Source organism: Tenrec ecaudatus, chromosome 10, assembly GCF_050624435.1.
Source record: "Tenrec ecaudatus isolate mTenEca1 chromosome 10, mTenEca1.hap1, whole genome shotgun sequence".
NCBI lineage: Eukaryota > Metazoa > Chordata > Mammalia > Afrosoricida > Tenrecidae > Tenrec > Tenrec ecaudatus.
In genome coordinates this window covers 56,607,665-56,625,771 of record NC_134539.1, presented here as the reverse complement: position 1 = coordinate 56,625,771, position 18,107 = coordinate 56,607,665, and the positions used below count along the sequence as shown (strand labels likewise).

Sequence of the window (18,107 nt, the reverse complement as noted above, 5' to 3'; positions counted from 1 at the left end):
ACCAGTGTTAAACTAAACCAAGCCAAGTTCAGTTGGTTTGGTAAAACTCACTTGGCCTACAGTCTATGCCAATTCATGGTAACTCCATAGGACAGAATAGATGTGCCCTTTCAGGTTTCTGAGCCTGTACATCTTTCTGGGAGCAGAAGTCTCATCTTTCTCCCTCTGTGTGGCAGAAGGGCTTGAACTGCCAAGCAAGTGGTGACCAGTCCAATGCATACTCCACAACCCCACCAGGACTCCTAGAACACTATTAGGCACATTCAAACTTCAAACCTTTCAGTTATCAGCCACGCCCACTGACTATCTGCTCTACCCAGGGACTCCAGAGGTCTATTAGCATTTAGTAAATGGTAAATGAGTATTAATTCTCATTTTACCTAATAATCACTGTCCTTTTGCCATTAAATAAGGTTAGATCAGTGTGTTGGGTGAGATTGTGGTAGAGTACATATTGTCTCATGGAGGTGATGGGAAACCATGCTTCAGTAAACATTCTCTGGAAACCATTTGTACAATGACCTAGAGAATCGATGGATTCCCGCTCCTGGGTGTCAGAGGATTCAGTGTTACTTTCTGGTGTTGACACAAGCATTACCACAGATCCATGGATTACAGCGCTGGTTCTCAAACAGGAGCAGGCATCACAATTGCCCAGATTGCTAGCTACGCCATCCCCAACCCCAGAGTTTCTGATTCAGATAGAATGTGTTTGGCTTTTAGTTCCTAGGTGGCACTGGTGTTGCTGGTCAGGGGAACTCATGAACCCTGGGATTGAGGAACCCTTTCTCATTGAGAAATATCATCTTCCTTTTGTATATTTGGGGTAGGAACTGAGATAAAATGAGTACCATCAAATGAATCCTTCAGAATATCGTAGAGGAGAAAAAGGTAAGCAGATCTGTGATTGAAAAGAATGAGGAAGTGTATTTAACAAACAAGCATACACAATTGAATGAAATAAAGGGATTGGCTTACTCTGAATATGACCTTGGAAGAGGAATGTATCCCTGTGTAAGCAGACATTGAGCCTCTATTCAAGTACTCCCCTAATGCAGGAACACTTTGTTCTAATAACCTGGCATTATGTTATGCTCACCTTACTGGCTGGATCACTGAAGACAATATAGGTGTATAAGCAAATGTGGTGAAGAAAGCCAATGGTGCCCGGCTATCAAAAGATACAGTGTCTGGGGTCTTAAGAAGCTTGAAGCTAAGCAAGCAGCCATCTAGCTGAGAAGCAACAAAGCACACATGGAAGAAGTACACCAGCCTGTGTGATCATGAGGTATTGATGGGATCAGGTATCAAAGACCCAGAACAAAAAATCATATTGATGTGAATGAGGGAGAGGGTGGAGTGGAGGACCCAAAGCATATCTGTAGACAATTGGACATTGCCTCACAAAAGGGTCAGAAGGAAAAGATGAGTCAGTCAGGGTGTAGTACAGCAGTGAAAAAACATACAACTTTCCTCTAGTTCTTTACTGCTTCCTCTCTCTCCCCTCCCCCCATCATGACCCCAATTCTACCTTACAAATACAGCTAGACCAGAGCATGTACACTGGTACAAATAAGAGCTCAAAACACAGGGAATCTAGGACAGATAAATCCCTCAAGACCAATAATGAGAGTAGCAATACCAGGAAGGAAGGGGGAAGGTGGGGGGGGGGGGAGAGAAAGCAGGAACTGATCACAATGATCAACATATAGCCCTCTCCCAGGGAGATGAACAATAGAAAAGTGGGTGAAGGGAGACAGCAGTAGGTGTAAAACATTTTTAAAAAAAACAATTTATAAATTATCAAGGTTTCCTGAGGGAGGGTAGGAGAGGGGGAAAATGTTTTGAAAATGAGGATGGCAACATATATACAAACGTGCTTGACACAATGGGTGGATGTATGGATTGTGATAAGAGCTGTAAAAGGCCCCAATAAAATGATTTACCCCTAAATAAAGTGATTTAAACGCCCCCCCCCAAATAGAATTGACCCAGATGATTTAGTCAAAGACTCATTGTGATTTTGCTTCTCTTAACTAGACATGCTCCTCCTCCCACCAGTCCTTGAGTTGAGTTTTGACTCTTGCTGCTTAAGCACATGGGAATGGTTTTGTATTCCTGCAGGTACCGCCCCCACTGAGAGGTGTCTTGCCTGCTAACCAGCAGCTGCCAAAGTAACAGCAGGAAGGTGCTAGGCTTTTGGTATAATTAAGGGATAAATTTACCCCATTTGGCTTAGGGACAATCCTAACCTTAAAATATAAACAGTTATTTGAAGGGAGAAAAGAGACCCTCAAGTTCAAAGATGATTGGTAGAGACACATTCATTAAGCCTTTGCCCTCAAAGATGAGGACAAATCATCTGGATTGGCACAAAGCCTTCACGGTGTCCAAAGAGTCACAGAAACATGGCCACTTACGTAGGCTCTAGAGAACAAAGGACACAGTCACAAAATCCTGATTGGTTGCAAACCAGTAGTACATCACAGTGGCAGGTGGGGTAACAGAGACCATGATTGGGACAGGTTCAGAGCCCTCCAGTCAAGGCAGTCAGAGTATGGCTCTGGACTCTGAGGCCCTCATTTCTAGTAGGTGGATCCTGACTCAGAGCAACCCGATAGGCCAGGATGCGCCTATGAGTTTCTGCGACTTTTTTAAAAAGTAATTTTATTGGGGGCTCATACAACTCTTATCACAATCCATACATCTACCTATCCGTGGTGTCAAGCACATACAAGACTGGAAAACTTCATCTTTCTCCCGAAGCGTGGCTGGTGGTTTTGAACTGTTGAGCCTGAGGTTAGCAGCCAAACTCACTACAGCACTAAGACTCTTTCTTTGGATTCTAGTAAGCCAAAATCCGTCAAATTACATGTTGACCAGATCCTAGGGGCGAGACTGCACCTCCCCACGCTAGCTAGGGGAGGGGTGGTAGCAATCTACTTTTGAACACACACTGCCTGAAGGCAAAGTTTCTTCACATTGCAAGATTTATGGTCTGAAAGAAATCAATGACGGCTCAACCAAGGAGAGTTGAAAATGGATTTAGAGCTTTCCCCATAAACCCCAACCTCCTGAAACTCTAGTGTTCAGAATTTAAGCTCTGATACCCTGTTACCAAGGGAAGCACCTTATAGACAGGGTTTTTTTTAAAAAAAATTATTTGAAAGGGCTTTCCCAGGGATGATCTTATCTGATCATTGGAATAACCTATGGGGCAGTTTGTGATTAAACTCCCCTATACAGATGAGAAGACTAAGGCTCAGAAAAGGCAACTGAATTGCCTAAGCTTATGAAATCGTCTCCCTAAGCTGTCCATTCACAATCAGCCTTTTTGAAAAGCAGCCTTTACATTGACATTTATATTGAATCTTCAGCCCTTTATCCATTAATGCATCCAACAGATATTGAGCACCACAGGTGTAACAGGCATTATGTAGGATGGTGGGGTGTGTGTGTGTGTGTGTGTGTGTGTGTGTGTGTGTGTGTGTGTGTGTGTATGTGAAGGGGCAGTGAGGGCCCTGCATGGTTCAAGTGATTTGCATGCAACAGCCAATGTAAAGGTGGGCAGTGCAGACACTCCCAGAAGTACTGCTGAAGAAAAGGCTCAGTGATGTGCTTCCTTTAAGATTCCAGCCAGGAAACCCTTAAGGAGCAGTTCTGCTCTGCTCGGCAACACAAGAGGTCATCAAGCCTTGGATGGAACTGACTTCATGGCAGCTAGCAATGACAATGGGTTTGACCAGTGACCCAAACAAGGAGTGGCCCTGTACACAGAGAGGCCCTGTACACAGAGAGCATGGAATGGAGCCCATAAAAGGGAAGTGGGAAGAGGCTAATCTTGCCCAGTGCTTTCGGGCCTGGGGCATTTGAGGTTCAAAGAAGTTAAATGCCCAAAAATAAAACTATGGAGCTATCTGTTGCTGGAAGGGAACTGAGAAGCCATCTACGGACTCTCTCTCATGTTATTAAAGACTGCAATGAGGTAGGGTAGGGAAGTGTCTTGGCCAAAGTACCTGAATGAGGTTTCTGTTGTGGAGTATGTAACACGCAGCCACAAAAGTCGAGGCATAAAACAACACACATTTCTTAGTTCACAGTCACCAGCGATCTGTCTTGGCATGGCACGGCATAGAGAGAGCTTCTGCTCCCATCTCCCAGGCTAAAATAAGGTATTGGCCAGATTGGACTCTCAGGTGGGAACTCTGGAGAAGAATCTACTCCCAAGCTCACTGGGGTTGTTGGAAAACTCACTTCCTCTGGTTGAAGGATTGAGGTTCCAATTTCCTTGCTAAATGCTGGAAGGGAGTCAGTCTTAGCTCAGAGAGGCCCTTCCCAGGCCCTGGTTCCCGGCACCCCATCTATCTTCTCACACCTGGGATCTCGATGACTAATTCTGCCAACAGAAAGGGCTGTCTGCTTGTAGAAGGGCCCCTGTGGTTTGACTGACTCCGTGCAGATAGTATCTTTATTTTTCAGTCACCTGTGCCATGTAAAAGAAGCCCTGATGGTAATGTGGGTTAGTCATTGGACTGCTAACCAAAGGTTGGTAGTTCAAACTCACCAGCTGCTCCTCAGGAAAAAAGATGACACTATCTACTCTCTTAAAGATTCACAGTTGTTGAAACCCTTGCGAGCTCTTCTGGCCTGCCCCATGGCGCCATTGTGAATTGAAATCGACTTCATGGCAGTGTGCCATATTTTTTGTGGTGCCATATCAAAGAATAGTCATGAAGCCATAGTTTCAGGCCGTAGAGGTGAAGACCATACTTTGTAGGGGAATATTTGGGGAATTCTGACTAGTGCAGAAACATAGTTTGGTTACATAACTTGGTGGTGAAAAAAATGAGGAGGAAATATCCTAAATTATCTTTGGGGGTCCATAAACTATCTTGTTCCGAATCTAAGGGTATGTACCAAACTGAATCACGCTTTTGGCCACAAACACTAAGTGTTATGTTCTTGATAAGGAATTTGCACAGGCTCTGGTGGGGCAATTCTTCTGCTCCATGTGGAGGGAGCAGGAGGCAGGCTGGACCCAGCTGGGCTGTAGAGTCCAAGAAGGCTTCAAGGTAGCTGCATGGAGGTGGCCAGATGACTGGATTCTCCATGTCCTCTCTTATCATCGATCAGATTTCTTATAATGGGGTCTCAGATCCCCAAGGGGCAATTTTCCAACAACACAGAAAGGATAAGCAGGTAGGTCCATAAATGACATAAATCCCTCCTACCTTGTTATATTGGATAGAGCCCAGTGGCATAGTGGTTATGTGTTGGGCTGTGATTTGAGTGGTCAGCTGTTCAAAAGCACCAGCATTTCCATGGAAGAAAGTTTAAACTTTCCACTCCGGTAAAGATGAACAGTCTTGGAAACCCACAGGGAGTCACTATGAGCCAGCGTCGACTCCATGGCAGTAAGTGAGTTCTTGTTACCTTGGTCAAAGCAGCCATAGACCCCAACTATCTTTAAGAGGAGGGCACATTGAGTTCTTAGCTCAAAAAAGCTGTGGCCACCGGGCATACCTGGTTGGGTTTGGTTTTTTTGTTTTCCCATCGTATCCCATTTTTGCGCAACAGTAGATTCTTGGGAGTCCTTGTGAGGAAAATATTTTATAATGCGGAAGTAACTTTTAGAACCTTGTAAATCAGGATCTTTGTCAGCGGATTATCTGAATATTTAGCTCCTTTACTGCTAGCTTCTTGCTTGGTGTATGTATTTTTTGGAGCAGTAGAGTCAGAGGAATTGGTTAGGGGTGGGAGGAGGGGGATGACCCATAGACTACTCTTATGCTATTACTTAGCAGGTATGTATGCAGTGGGGGGGGGGGTCCTGGTGATGCAGCAGTTAAAGCGCACTGCTACTAACCTGTAAGTCAGCAGTTTAGACCCATCAGCTCTTCGCCAGGAGAAAGATATGGCAGTCGGCTTTCATAATGATTTACAGCCTTAGAAACTGCCATTCTTCTCTGTCCTAGAGGGTCACGGGCAGTTGGAGTGAGATGGGTTTGGTTCATGTGTGTAATCAGAATGAGAAGGAAGGGTCAGTTGTACACTCTTACACAGAGAAGAGCACCCGTTTCTGGTTCTGCGCTTCCAGACTCTACTGAGTGATCTCAATCAAGTTGCTGAACCACTCTGGGTTGGTTTGTTTTTTAATGACCTACAACCCACCCCCGAGCAACTCTTTTTTTATTTATGGGAAAAGAAAGAAAGAAATGAGGCCGAACACTGTGCTAAGGCTGCCCAAGGGTGCCCAGCCTGGGCGAGAGGCAGGGAGATGTTCATGGGCAGCCAAGCTCCTCCGTGAACAAGGACATGTCAGTTTGCTGAGCCATCGCTGTTCGACACAGCTCCGTCCCCATCCAGGTTTGTCTTTCCGCATTTGTAGCAAGTAGGGCAGTTGACTCACTTTAGCTGACGTAAGGCAAAAAATAAGCATCTCCAGTCCCTTTGTGTTGTTCTCAGTTTTTAGGTTTGTTTTTCTTCTTTTCTCCCCCCTAGGGCTAGTAAGTAGTTTCCTGTTCAGAATAGATTCTGGAAGCTCAGGGGATTGATTCAGAAATAGAACTCACTTCTTCCAATATCTGTGGTAGTTCTTTTTTATCCTCTTTCAGAGCTACCTCTCAACTCTCCTTCTCATCCCACCCTCCCAACAGGGCCAACCAGCACATACATGTGTGAGTTCCCACCCTAGAGATGAGCACGAGTTAATAGCACGCAAGTTCAATGACAACTCTCCATATTTAGATTATCAACCCAACTGTTACCTGATTGGAGGAGGGTGGGGTTTCCAGAAGAAGTGAAGTGTCAAGATTCTTAAAAAGCCAACAACAACAGAAACCAATATTCAACTGACTTGGCAGCATGTACTTCATTCTTTCTTTGGGTGTTAAAGTCTATAATTACAGATTTCAAAGGCACCCTTTGCTGCGTGCGTCTGAGAGGAACACAATAGTGTGTTTGCATGACAGCCAGAATGCACCTACTACATGTGAGATGCTTCACATACATGATCATATCTGAACCTGGAAACAACTGCACAAGGGCTGTGATAGTCTCCTCGTCTGTGGATGAGCAAACAGAAGCTTAGAAAGGACATACAATTATTAGCTCAAGGTTAGACTGTGAATAGCAGATCTGTGATTCAATGCCCTATCTTTTCTAACTGCAAAGCCCACACCTGGCTCGTTCTTCAGCAAGCATCATGGTGATGACAGCACTCATAATTGAGGAGGGTGAGTAACAAGGGAGAGTAGGATCTTAGGCTATAATCAACGGGCTGTTCTAGTAAGCAAGAGGGTTATTTTTACTGCAACATTTGTAAAACATGGTTATCTTGCTCTCTCTCTCTCTATTTCTCTCTCGATAACAATAATGCTTAGTGGTCAGACATAACCCCTTTCACTGAAAACCTCTCAGAACCTTGCATATTCATTTCTGCTTCTGAGGAGAAAGTGCAAAGTCAGCATTATCTCCCCATTTGACAGATAAGAAAACTGAGGGTCAGAAAAGTCAAGTGATTTATCCAATGTTAAATTAACAAGCAGGTGGTAGAACAAGAACAGTGTTAGCTGGCCACCAAGCCTATGGTCATCCCCAACTCACTGTACAGATCATGGATCCAGATAGTTGTTACCCAAACTTATTTGACTTAATAACCCCTTATCTGAAAAAGAGAAGTTATTCAGTATTTCCATGGCAATGAAAAATATACTTCAGCTCATAAGCCACACGTGGTGTAGGTATCTTTTGGTCACACCCTCTGGATCATTTCATCACCACCAGGGGACGCTGTGACCCACTTTGGGAAATACTGATTCTATTAGGTTAAGGCATATTAGATTTGATGGCCGTTATTGGCTGCCTTTGAATTAGTCCCATGAGTCATGGAGACCCCAAGCCCAAAGGAACAAAATATCGCCAGGTCTTGCACTATCCCCGTCATCGGTTGCTGATTGAACCCTTGTGGTCCCAAGGACTTTCTTGGTTGATTTTGGCAACAGATCACCAGCCTTTCTTCGTAGTTCATCTTGTTTGCACCAAACCAAAACTCATCGCGATCAAGTCAATGCTAACTCATGGTGACGTTCTAAGTCAGATGCCCCTGTGGGTTTTCTGAGACTGTAACTCTTTGAGGAAGCAGACAGGAGCAGCTAGTGCTTTTGAACTGGTGACCTCACAGTTAGCAGCTCACTGAGTAACTCATTACCCCATCTTGTTAGGAACCTCCACTCTTATCTGTTCTGCAACATAGCAGCAGGCTCGCCTCCACTTACAGATGGTGACCCCCCGTGGCTTCATAGCCTTTTGTACTGTGAGTCCCCATTCTACAGCCTGGTGACCTCCCAGGAAGAAGGAGCCACTCTTTCAGCCCACCACCTTGGAGGGCTTTGCTGCTTTTGATTCTGGGCCAGCTCCTCAGAGCCTGCTGGCTTCTTCCTTCACTTACCTCCCGCGTATCCAGCCCCTACAGCAAAATGCTGAGTTTGAATATGCAGCTGATGCTGCCTGTCACCTTCTTCTGCACATGGACTGTGTAATTGCCAAAATTGTTTCATAATCCTCCCCAATGAAGCTCTTGACAACCGAATTTTACAGACCCCATTAGAGTTCTGCATTGCTGCTCTCCTCCTTCTGTCTTCTACCCCCTCAGTGCTGGCCCCTAGTAATAAGACCTTTGGCTTTCACTCAACAACTTCCTATGTGGACAGGGCTCTTCAGCATGGCAAGGGATCACAAATTCTTATTTGAACCATTCCTTCTTCGTGGCTATGAGCCACCCAACCAGGCCCTGCAATCACATGAAGACGTCAGAGGAGAAGGGACAGCTTGTTATGTTTAAATAATGGGATTCCAAAGAGGAGGTTGATTAACAGCTGACCAGTTATCTGGCCAACATGGTGAACAGAGAATGAATGGGTCTGATAGCCGCATGTAATTTGGACTAGCACATCCAACAACTGAGGTGCCTTTCAGTGGGGTCCCAAGCATTCAGGCAACATGGACATTTTCATGTTTTATCAGCATGTTGTCGTCTTTTATCACCATTCCTGGAAAACACACACACACACACACACACACACACACACACACCATATCCCAAAAGAGAAGAAACAACAGTGCATCATGGGAAACCTCAAAACAACTGTTTGTCATCCCAGTCTAGCCTATGGTCTGTGGCATATACATTTTGTGGAGTCTCACTGAATTACTCAGGCACCCATTACAATGTCAAAGAAACGACAAGGAAGAAGCAAGTGCCATAAATAAAAGTGTAATTCAGAACTCCAATTTCACTTTTTTATTTTCATTTCCTCTCCACGTTTAAATAAACACTCCTGGTAGGCAAATGGGAGTTATAGATGATAGTTTTCTATTTTAGCCTACATCTGCCCCCCCAGCCCACTCCTCCTTGGCACTCCGTTTGTATGATCTTCCCTAAAATGCCACTGGCCTGGCACTGCCTGCCTGTCTTAGGCAAAGCCTCCAATTAAAATCAGCAGGGAGTTCCCTTGAATTAGGAATCCCAGCCTGGGCTCCCCACCCTGGGTAGCTGTGAAAGGGAGATGTGTGCCTTTGAAAGCATTGATAGGTAGCTCTGGGTGGTGGAGCCTGTGTCCTCCAAATGACTAGCGACTCCATGCTGTGTCACTGGGAGAGCTGTCAGGTCTCCAGAACATCCTGGCTGAGCAAAATCAGAGCCAGCAGGGAACCATGACGTTGTCTCTATGGCCCCAAGCCTGGCTTCTCTGGCAGCCGGGGTTTTAGACGCTAGGCAAGGTATGGCACAGTAATCGAAGAAGCACTGGTTCGCCATCTAGAAAGCTTGACCCTGATCTACTAGTTCCATGCTGTGTGACCTTGGAAGAGTCACAGTCCCTCTCTGACCTTCAAAGGCTTTCTTGAAAGAATGGAAGTCACAGGATAGTCCTAGCTCATGGATTGGTCCAGGAAAATTGCTATGGTATGGAGGGGCCCTGTGGGGCTGTAAGGGAAGCACTAGACTGGTAACCCCATGATCAGTGGTTGAAAGCAACCCATACAGTTTTACAGCCTTGGTGATTCAATATAGGGTCCCTATGACTTGAAATGGCCTAATGGAAGGAGTTGTTGGGTTGGGTTGGCAGTGATATGGTTAGCAGTCAAAAAGCATTGATCCCTAACATCAGTTCAAGATCCCAGGTCCAGATCTGAGGAAGAACGCTTAACGTTTCCAAGGCTTCTGCTTGAAGCGTCCTGCTTCTGCCACTCCAACGGTTTCATCTGGAGCCTCCATGTGGGTCTGCTAACCCCACTTCTGGCTTTTCCAGCTGGAATTACAAGTGCTGTCCCCTGCCTCCTCTCCTCTTTCCTCATTCTTTTCTCCCCTATCACCCCTCCCCACCCCCAGCCCCCATCAGAAGGAGTTGGAAATCCCATACAACAGAAAGATGCTGACTTGGGTGTAATGGAGTTCAGCTTTGGCTGCAAACAGTAGATGCATCAGTCCTTGGGGACCAAGAAGGGCCTTTTAGAACACGGGCCTCACTGCCTGGCAGTGGGGCTGTGTCAGCCCTTTGTGAGCCCCTCCCCTCGAGAGCCAGCCTATTAAGCCAGCTCTTCTGTTGCCAGGGTTGAGGCAGGCTGTCACCAGCTAGCCTGGAAGTGGTATTTATAGATTGCAGTCCCTCCTGCCCCTGGTCCCCAGCCTCTCCTGGTGCACTTGTCCGCGAGCCCCAATTATCTGTGAATGGAGGAAAAAGGAACCTGGCAGGTCCGGAGGAAGCACAGAATGTGATAATAGGCCCTTCACACACTCAAGCTTTCCGTATTTTTCCAGTTTTCCCATGTTTTTCTGCTCTTGGGGCGTGCATCCTTCTTTTTGCTTGCCTTAACGTTCTAATTCTCCATTATGGTACACAGCAGAAGAGTGCACCGAAGCCAGGGCCGGGGAGGCTGGTAGCGGAGTGTGGATCTCTGACAAGAGAACTCCCTTCCCAAGGCCTCCTCGCCGTCATCTTAGCGCTGGGCTGCTTGTACAGCCTGCTCCAGGAGGCGGCGTGGGGAGCCTCCGTGCTCACAATGGATGCCGGCCATCTGTACAGTGGGTGGTCAATCGTTGTAAGCTGACGATTCCCTTGGCTGGTTTAGGGCAGGGCTTTTGAATGGGTTCTGTCATGGCTAATGAAGTGAAATTGGAACTGACCCAAATCTTCAAAATTTAGGTGCAGTGGAATAATAACAGGCATGGGGGGGGAATAAAAAAGATGGGTTGCAGGCCTGGACTAGTTAAGTCAGGAGTGTCATTGCTGTCAGACACCATCATGCTGGTCCTGACTCATAGTGATGTGTAGCAGAAAGAAATGCCGCCCCATTTTGCACTATCCTCACACCTGCTTTTAAAACGGAGTCGATTGTTACGGCCATGCTGTCCTCCCAACTTGTGGAGGGTCTTCCTCTTTCTTCGATGCCCCTCTGATTTCTGAAGAGTAATGTCCTCTCCTCACAACAGTCTCTCCTGATAACATGTCCAAAGCCCATGAGGTGAATTCTTCCCCTCCTTGCCTTGAAGGATCATTGGGGTTGTGAATCTTCCAAGACAGATATATTCATTCTTTTGGCAGTTCCTGGTACTTTCAAAATTCTTCTCCAGCACCATAATGCAATGGCATTCATTCTGCCATGAGAGATTGGATCAGTGCCAGGACTAGGGAGCGCAGCACACATTCAACCTGGCATGGATGGTCGGCTGCCATCTTTGAAGAGGCTCTGCTGTTTCGAACGCTGCTGCTCAAGGGATTTCATTGCTCCACAGTCCCCAGGCTGCCCTTGTTGTCTAAAAGATTAAATATCTAGCAGGGTGTTGGCTCCTAAGTTTTCCCGTTCTGCTTTTCATTTCCATTTACCAACATTTTACTGATTCTGGGCCATTTTGGTGTTGTTACTTGGCTGTAAGTGAACAGGAAGAACCAGTTGGAAGCACTGCGCTGCCTGCAGCTCAGCCTGATTGTCTGTGAGGACTAGTCAGGGCTGGAGATGGAGAAGGTGGAAGAGATGGATCTGCTGGAGGCTGATGCTCATTATGATCAGTGATGGAGCCGTAGTGGCAGAGTGGGTTAGTGGTTGGGCTGCAGGACCTTTGAGGTCTGCAGTTCAGACCCACCAGCTGCTTCACCACAGCAAGAAGATGAGGCAGTCTGCTACCTTGAAGATTTCCAGGCCTGGAAACCTTAAGAAGCAGTTCTACCCCATCCTATAAGGTGACTCTCAGTTGAGTTTGACTATGGGAGTGGGTTTGGTATAGTTTTGTTTTGTTTGCTTTTTTTTTTTAAATACGAATGTGCTTGATTTTGTTTGTTGGGCTTTCACATCTCTCCTCCTGGTGAACTTTGGAAAAACAAAGCAAAGTTCACTAACCTTGGTGATCAGGACACCTGGTCACATCCCCATCTCCCCACCCCACCCCTGCTCAGATTCAGCCTCTGCCCCTTTAGGGCATCTTGCCCCTAAGTGGAGCGGCAAGCACCTACGTCCTGTGTATGTGAGTGTTGACACATGCAGGCTTGCCTGGATTGCTCCATTTGCATCGTGCTCACTCTAGTTCCATCCTACTGCATTCCAGCTCGCAGGTGCCCCCTCTTACATTGCTCCTCTGGGCCAGGCTCCATCTCCTCCCTCATCATCTCCTCCACCAACTCCTTTTCTCCTTTCTTATCACTCTTCTCCGGGCCCCACCCTTTCTCTCTTTTTTTCTCCATCCTTTTTCCTGGCCCTGCACTCACTCCCTGCTCCCCGAAGCCTGCACACCACCCCCTTTCTGAGTCCTCTTGCTGCCCCATTAATGCCTTCATTGATGCAGCCCACAACCTCATGATTATTCTGAGGTCAGGAGATGCAGGTGCCATGCCTCTCAAGAATGTGGCTCAGAGGGCCTCTGTCCCCAGTCCCGCCTACTCGACAGGACCGGAATCCTAATGCGTCCCCAGCCCCGTTGCTGGTGGCTGCACCACCAGGCACTGTCATCGTTTTCTTTCCCCCACTGACGATTCTGAGAGTTCAGCCACAATGACCCATTGATCTGAGGAGAGGGGGCTGCAGGCCTCACAAAGGGCCCCAATGATGAGACACGAGAAAGGGGGTGCTCTCTGGGGTTAGAGAGTGCCTTGCAGATGGGAACAGAGAAACTCTAAATGGGGTATTGTCCTGTCACTTGGAGAGGGAGTGACAGGGGCAAGTGTGGGCCATTTAAAAGAGGCATTTTGAAATGACGCTCTCATCAGATGGAGCTGTGCTATCAGAGCCCCGGCTGCTCACGAAAATATCAGATGACTCACACCCAATATTCAGTCAATGTTCTGGTCGGGGAGGTGGGAGCCGCAGAGCTCATTATGATTCCAGCTCCATCTCCTGAAGGCTGGGCTTGCTGCTGTTCTCCAGGCTGTAAGAGGATTGGGCTCACAACGCAGACCGGGAGACCTGGACTTGTGTGGGGGGATGATCTATAAAACTCCTACTGCAGTCTTAGGGGAAAGGGGAGAGTGGTGTTTTCCCTTAATGGAAAATAGGAAGAAAAATATTAAAATATGAACTTGTGTATTCATTCAGCAAACATTCACTCATTTAGCAAACATTTAAAAAGTCAGCACTCTGGGCCAGGTGGAGGGAAAGTGGGCTGGAAGTTCTGGGCTTTAATACAGTTCTTTGCGTGTTACGAGGGAGCTTCTATCGCCTGGGGACTTTGAAAGCAGAGCAGTTTCTGGGAGCAAGTGCGTTAATTATTCCTCCATTTTCTCTCAGCTTATAAGCAATTCATTTACAGCAAAGCATTCTGGGCCCCCATTTCAACAGTATCCATTTTCAAATGTCCCGTATAGCAAAATGGTTTCCCCTAAACTCTGAGAGATTGCAAAATCCCTGAGAGTGTCTCTGTACCTTCAAAGGACTGGCTTATTCTCTGTGAAAAGAATACTTATTATTACATACTTAATAATTGCTCAACACCAGGCTCTGTGCTAAGCTCTTTAAATATATGATCTCATTGAATCCTCTCCCCAGCAGCATTGGATGGGCTTTATTATCCTCACTTTAGATATGAATACCAAGGCTGAGAGAGATGGAATGTCTTCTTTCTGGTAACAGAACTAAGCTTTGAATTCTGTTTCAGCTTGCACTAATGTCTATGCATTTCACACTAGGCTCTACCACCTACCCCTAAGCTCTCGGGCTCGGCAGCTGGGGCTCAGCAATGGAAAAGATGGACTAGATGAGTGGCTAATCCATCATACCACGGGCTGAACAATGCAAAAGGACTTCCATTACCAACTGAGTAAAATTGGGATCATGTTCCATGAGTCATCATCATCAGCATTACCATTAACAGCACCCTAGCGCAATGAAGTCTTAAATATAAATATACACACACACAGGCATATATTCTTGAAGCATGCCTGACATATGCATGACAATGAGCAGGAGTCTTCTCTACTGACGAGCTGTCTGGCGTTGAGTTCATCATCTTACTTCTGCGCTTCAATTGCCACATCTATAAAATGGAGCCGATAGTCCTCTTACAGTAATGAGAACGGCTAACATTTATCAAACCCGTAATGCCTACCAAGTTTGCAGCTGAGCCCTTACATATAAAATGACATGTCATCCTCACAACAGGCCTGCATGGTAGAGAAGATTAGGATCGTGGATGGACCTGCCAGCATCCCCTTTGCCCTTCCGTGAAGGAGGAAGGACACAGGCAATGTCAGCCTGACCTCAGCCCTGAGCTACTTTCACAGGGTTGTTGTAAGGCTCGGGTGAGGAAATGGACATGCATGTGCCCTCTGCAGGGAGAGGCGTGTTGGGCACATGTCAGATATTATTCGCAGCTCAGAAGATGGCCAACAGGTGACTCGTACCGACACGAGGAAAGATGAGAGGCTTGTGTGCTGACTGTCTTACATAGTTGTATGTCATCTGCTGTTGCTTCTCATCTGGCTGGGGATCTGTCTTCATTGGCATGCTTCAATGACTGGAATCTGGGCCCAGGTGTGGGTATCTTTTATAGCCTTGAGAGTGGAGGGGAGAGGGGCCTAAAAACACATGTTGTAACCGGAATTCCTTTGAATGGAGAGTCTGGAGATCTGGGAAATGGGAGAAATACCAGCTGCCGGACATATTTTGACAAGCCATCATGAAGGTCCTATAAGATAATCAGTATGGAAGCATTATCTAAACTCTATAGTATTTATTGTACAATGTAACCTGTTTCCATTGAAGTGCTTCAATATTACCTAACCTCATTGGAAGGATCTGTGCAGGAAGTTGAAACATCAGAAGCAGGTAGATGTCCATTGCGGACTTTCTGTACTTTGTGGTGATCGGGCAGGGGTACTTGAGTACAAGCACCGGGATTTCCTGGTGCAAATTCCTTTGAGGCTAATGTGTAATAGAGTTGGAAGGACCTCAAAGAACATTTATCCCTGCCTCCTAACTTTATAAATGAAGAAATGCTAGAATACGAGGAGGGTCAAGTCCATGTGTTACATCTGGCTGCAGACATTAGAAACCAGTAGTTCTTCAAATTCAAATCCAGCGCCTTTCCCTTTATAACGCTCCCCCTCTGTTTCCAAGACGGGTTTGCATTGTCAGTTGGATAACCCTTGCCCACAGCCGCCGGTGCCTAACATTCTCTGTTTCCCTCTCTCCTCCAGGACAATCCAGCAGTGGCTTGCAAGGGTGCAGTCCCTTCTCTACTGCAATGAGAATGGGTTTTGGGGAACCTTCCTGGAGAGCCAGAGGAGCTGCGTGTGCCACGGCAGCACTACCTTGTGCCAGCGTCCCATCCCCTGCATCATCGGAGGGAACAACAGCTGCGCCATGTGCAGCCTGGCCAACATCTCCCTCTGTGGCTCCTGCAACAAGGGCTACAAGCTGTACCGCGGCCGCTGCGAACCGCAGAATGTGGACTCGGAGCGGAGCGAGCAGTTCATCAGCTTCGAGACCGACCTGGACTTCCAGGACTTGGAGCTCAAGTACCTGTTGCAGAAGATGGACTCGCGCCTTTACGTCCACACCACGTTCATCAGCAACGAAATCCGCCTCGATACCTTCTTTGACCCGCGGTGGCGCAAGCGCATGTCTCTCACTCTCAAGAGCAACAAGAACCGCATGGACTTCATCCACATGGTGATCGGCATGTCCATGCGCATCTGCCAGATGCGCAACAGCAGCCTGGACCCCATGTTCTTTGTCTATGTCAACCCCTTCAGTGGGAGCCATTCCGAGGGCTGGAACATGCCCTTTGGGGAATTTGGCTATCCGCGCTGGGAGAAGATTCGTCTCCAGAACAGCCAGTGCTACAACTGGACTCTCTTGCTGGGCAATCGGTGGAAAACCTTCTTCGAGACGGTCCATATCTACCTGCGTAGTCGGACTCGCCTACCAACCCTCCTGCGTAACGAGACTGGCCAGGGCCCAGTGGACCTGTCTGATCCCTCGAAGCGGCAGTTCTACATCAAGATCTCAGACGTGCAGGTGTTCGGGTACAGCCTGAGGTTCAACGCTGATCTCCTGCGCAGCGCGGTGCAGCAGGTCAACCAGTCCTACACACAAGGCGGCCAGTTCTACTCTTCTTCTTCGGTGATGCTCCTCTTGTTGGACATTCGGGACCGAATCAATCGCCTGGCCCCCCCTGTGGCCCCAGGGAAGCCCCAGCTGGACTTGTTCTCTTGTATGCTGAAACACCGCCTGAAACTGACCAACAGCGAGATCATCCGGGTGAACCACGCGTTGGACCTCTACAACACCGAGATCCTCAAGCAGTCGGACCAGATGACAGCCAAACTCTGTTAACCTTGCCATTGACTTTCCCTTTGGGTGTGCAAACACAACAGACCAGAACAAAGCGAAACAAACAAACGAAAACCACAGAAATTTCTAAAGTGTAATTAATATTCAAAGAGAAGAAAGAAAACCTTCACGTGTTGGAAACGACAACGTTCTAGCAACTGTATAAAACCGTTGGGCATGTTCGTTATTTCTATACTCTGTCATGAAGAAGGGTCTCAGCCTCTTGTGGAGCTTGGAGGGTATTGCTTCTTAGGCCTCAGGTGCTGTCTGGAGGGGGGAGAAGGGGGAGAGCATATGCAATGAATTGTAAAGATCTCTGCTGTGCAGGTGCTAAGATTAAAACCTAAAAGAAAGAGAGAGATATGTAATGTACAACTGACACTGCCATTTTTCCTTGTGGGAGGAAATGGACGTAGATAAAGAAGATATTTCTTCGGTTAAGATTTCTTCCCTTTCTATGCTTCCTTTCTGGTCGTTCTTTTCGATTGCCTTTCCCACAGAATCCAGTGCCCTCTCACCCGTGTGAATAAGCTTGAGCAATGTAAAACCAGACGGTGGGTAGAATTGGACGGAAGGGTGACAAACACACAATCCTAGAGCATTAACACGGTAAGGAATCTTAGATGTCAGCTCAGCAAACTCCTCCATTTCATTCGGGACAGGCCCCTGAGAGGAAGGCCACGCCTATGGTGGCACTCAGAGTTACTGCTTGAGCGAAGATGTGACATTGTACTCCTGATTCTTTCCAAATCATGCTGGTGCTTTGCCCTCCAACCAGCCTGTCAATATATGAAGTAATTTTCAGTCTCAGGTTGTTTTGATAGCGTCCCCCCTCCCCCACCTTCTTTCTTTTTGCTCCCGTAAAGCAAGAAACCCTTCCATTCAATTTTTCATCAAAAGAGATAGTATAGGGTTTTGAAGAAATGCATTTCACATTAAATATAAAATTCTACTTTGAATAAAATCAATGGCCAAAATAAAATAGAAATAGGATAGGCCCAAATATTGTCTTGGTCTATCAGATGGACTCCCTCAACATTTAAAAAAGGATTCCCTGACTAACACAGAATACATGTGTGTGCACGCACAGCCGCACGACTACACGGACACGGTCACTTGCTTGGCATCTATGAAAGGCAGGAAGTCGGTGTGTGGAACTTGCGGGTTCAATTTGAAGGAGACGCTCAAGAAAGGAAAGTTATTAAAAGCCCAGCTGCACAGGATTTGGGCAGATATTATCCCTTGGTCTCTGAGAACTTTATCGCTTCACTAAGGTAGTATTTTCT

General features: G+C 46.8%; 1 protein-coding gene across 1 annotated transcript in view; it reads left to right on the top strand.

Moving 5' to 3' along the window:
• BRINP1 (BMP/retinoic acid inducible neural specific 1) overlaps window positions 1–17,195 on the top strand; it is a 216,740-nt gene extending 199,545 nt beyond the window's left edge. The window contains exon 8 of the mRNA XM_075559034.1: window positions 15,684–17,195. Coding sequence (XP_075415149.1) covers window positions 15,684–16,824 — 1,141 coding nt within the window. The 3' untranslated portion in view covers window positions 16,825–17,195. The remainder of the gene's footprint in view (window positions 1–15,683) is intronic.
• The last annotated feature ends 912 nt before the right edge of the window (window positions 17,196–18,107 follow it).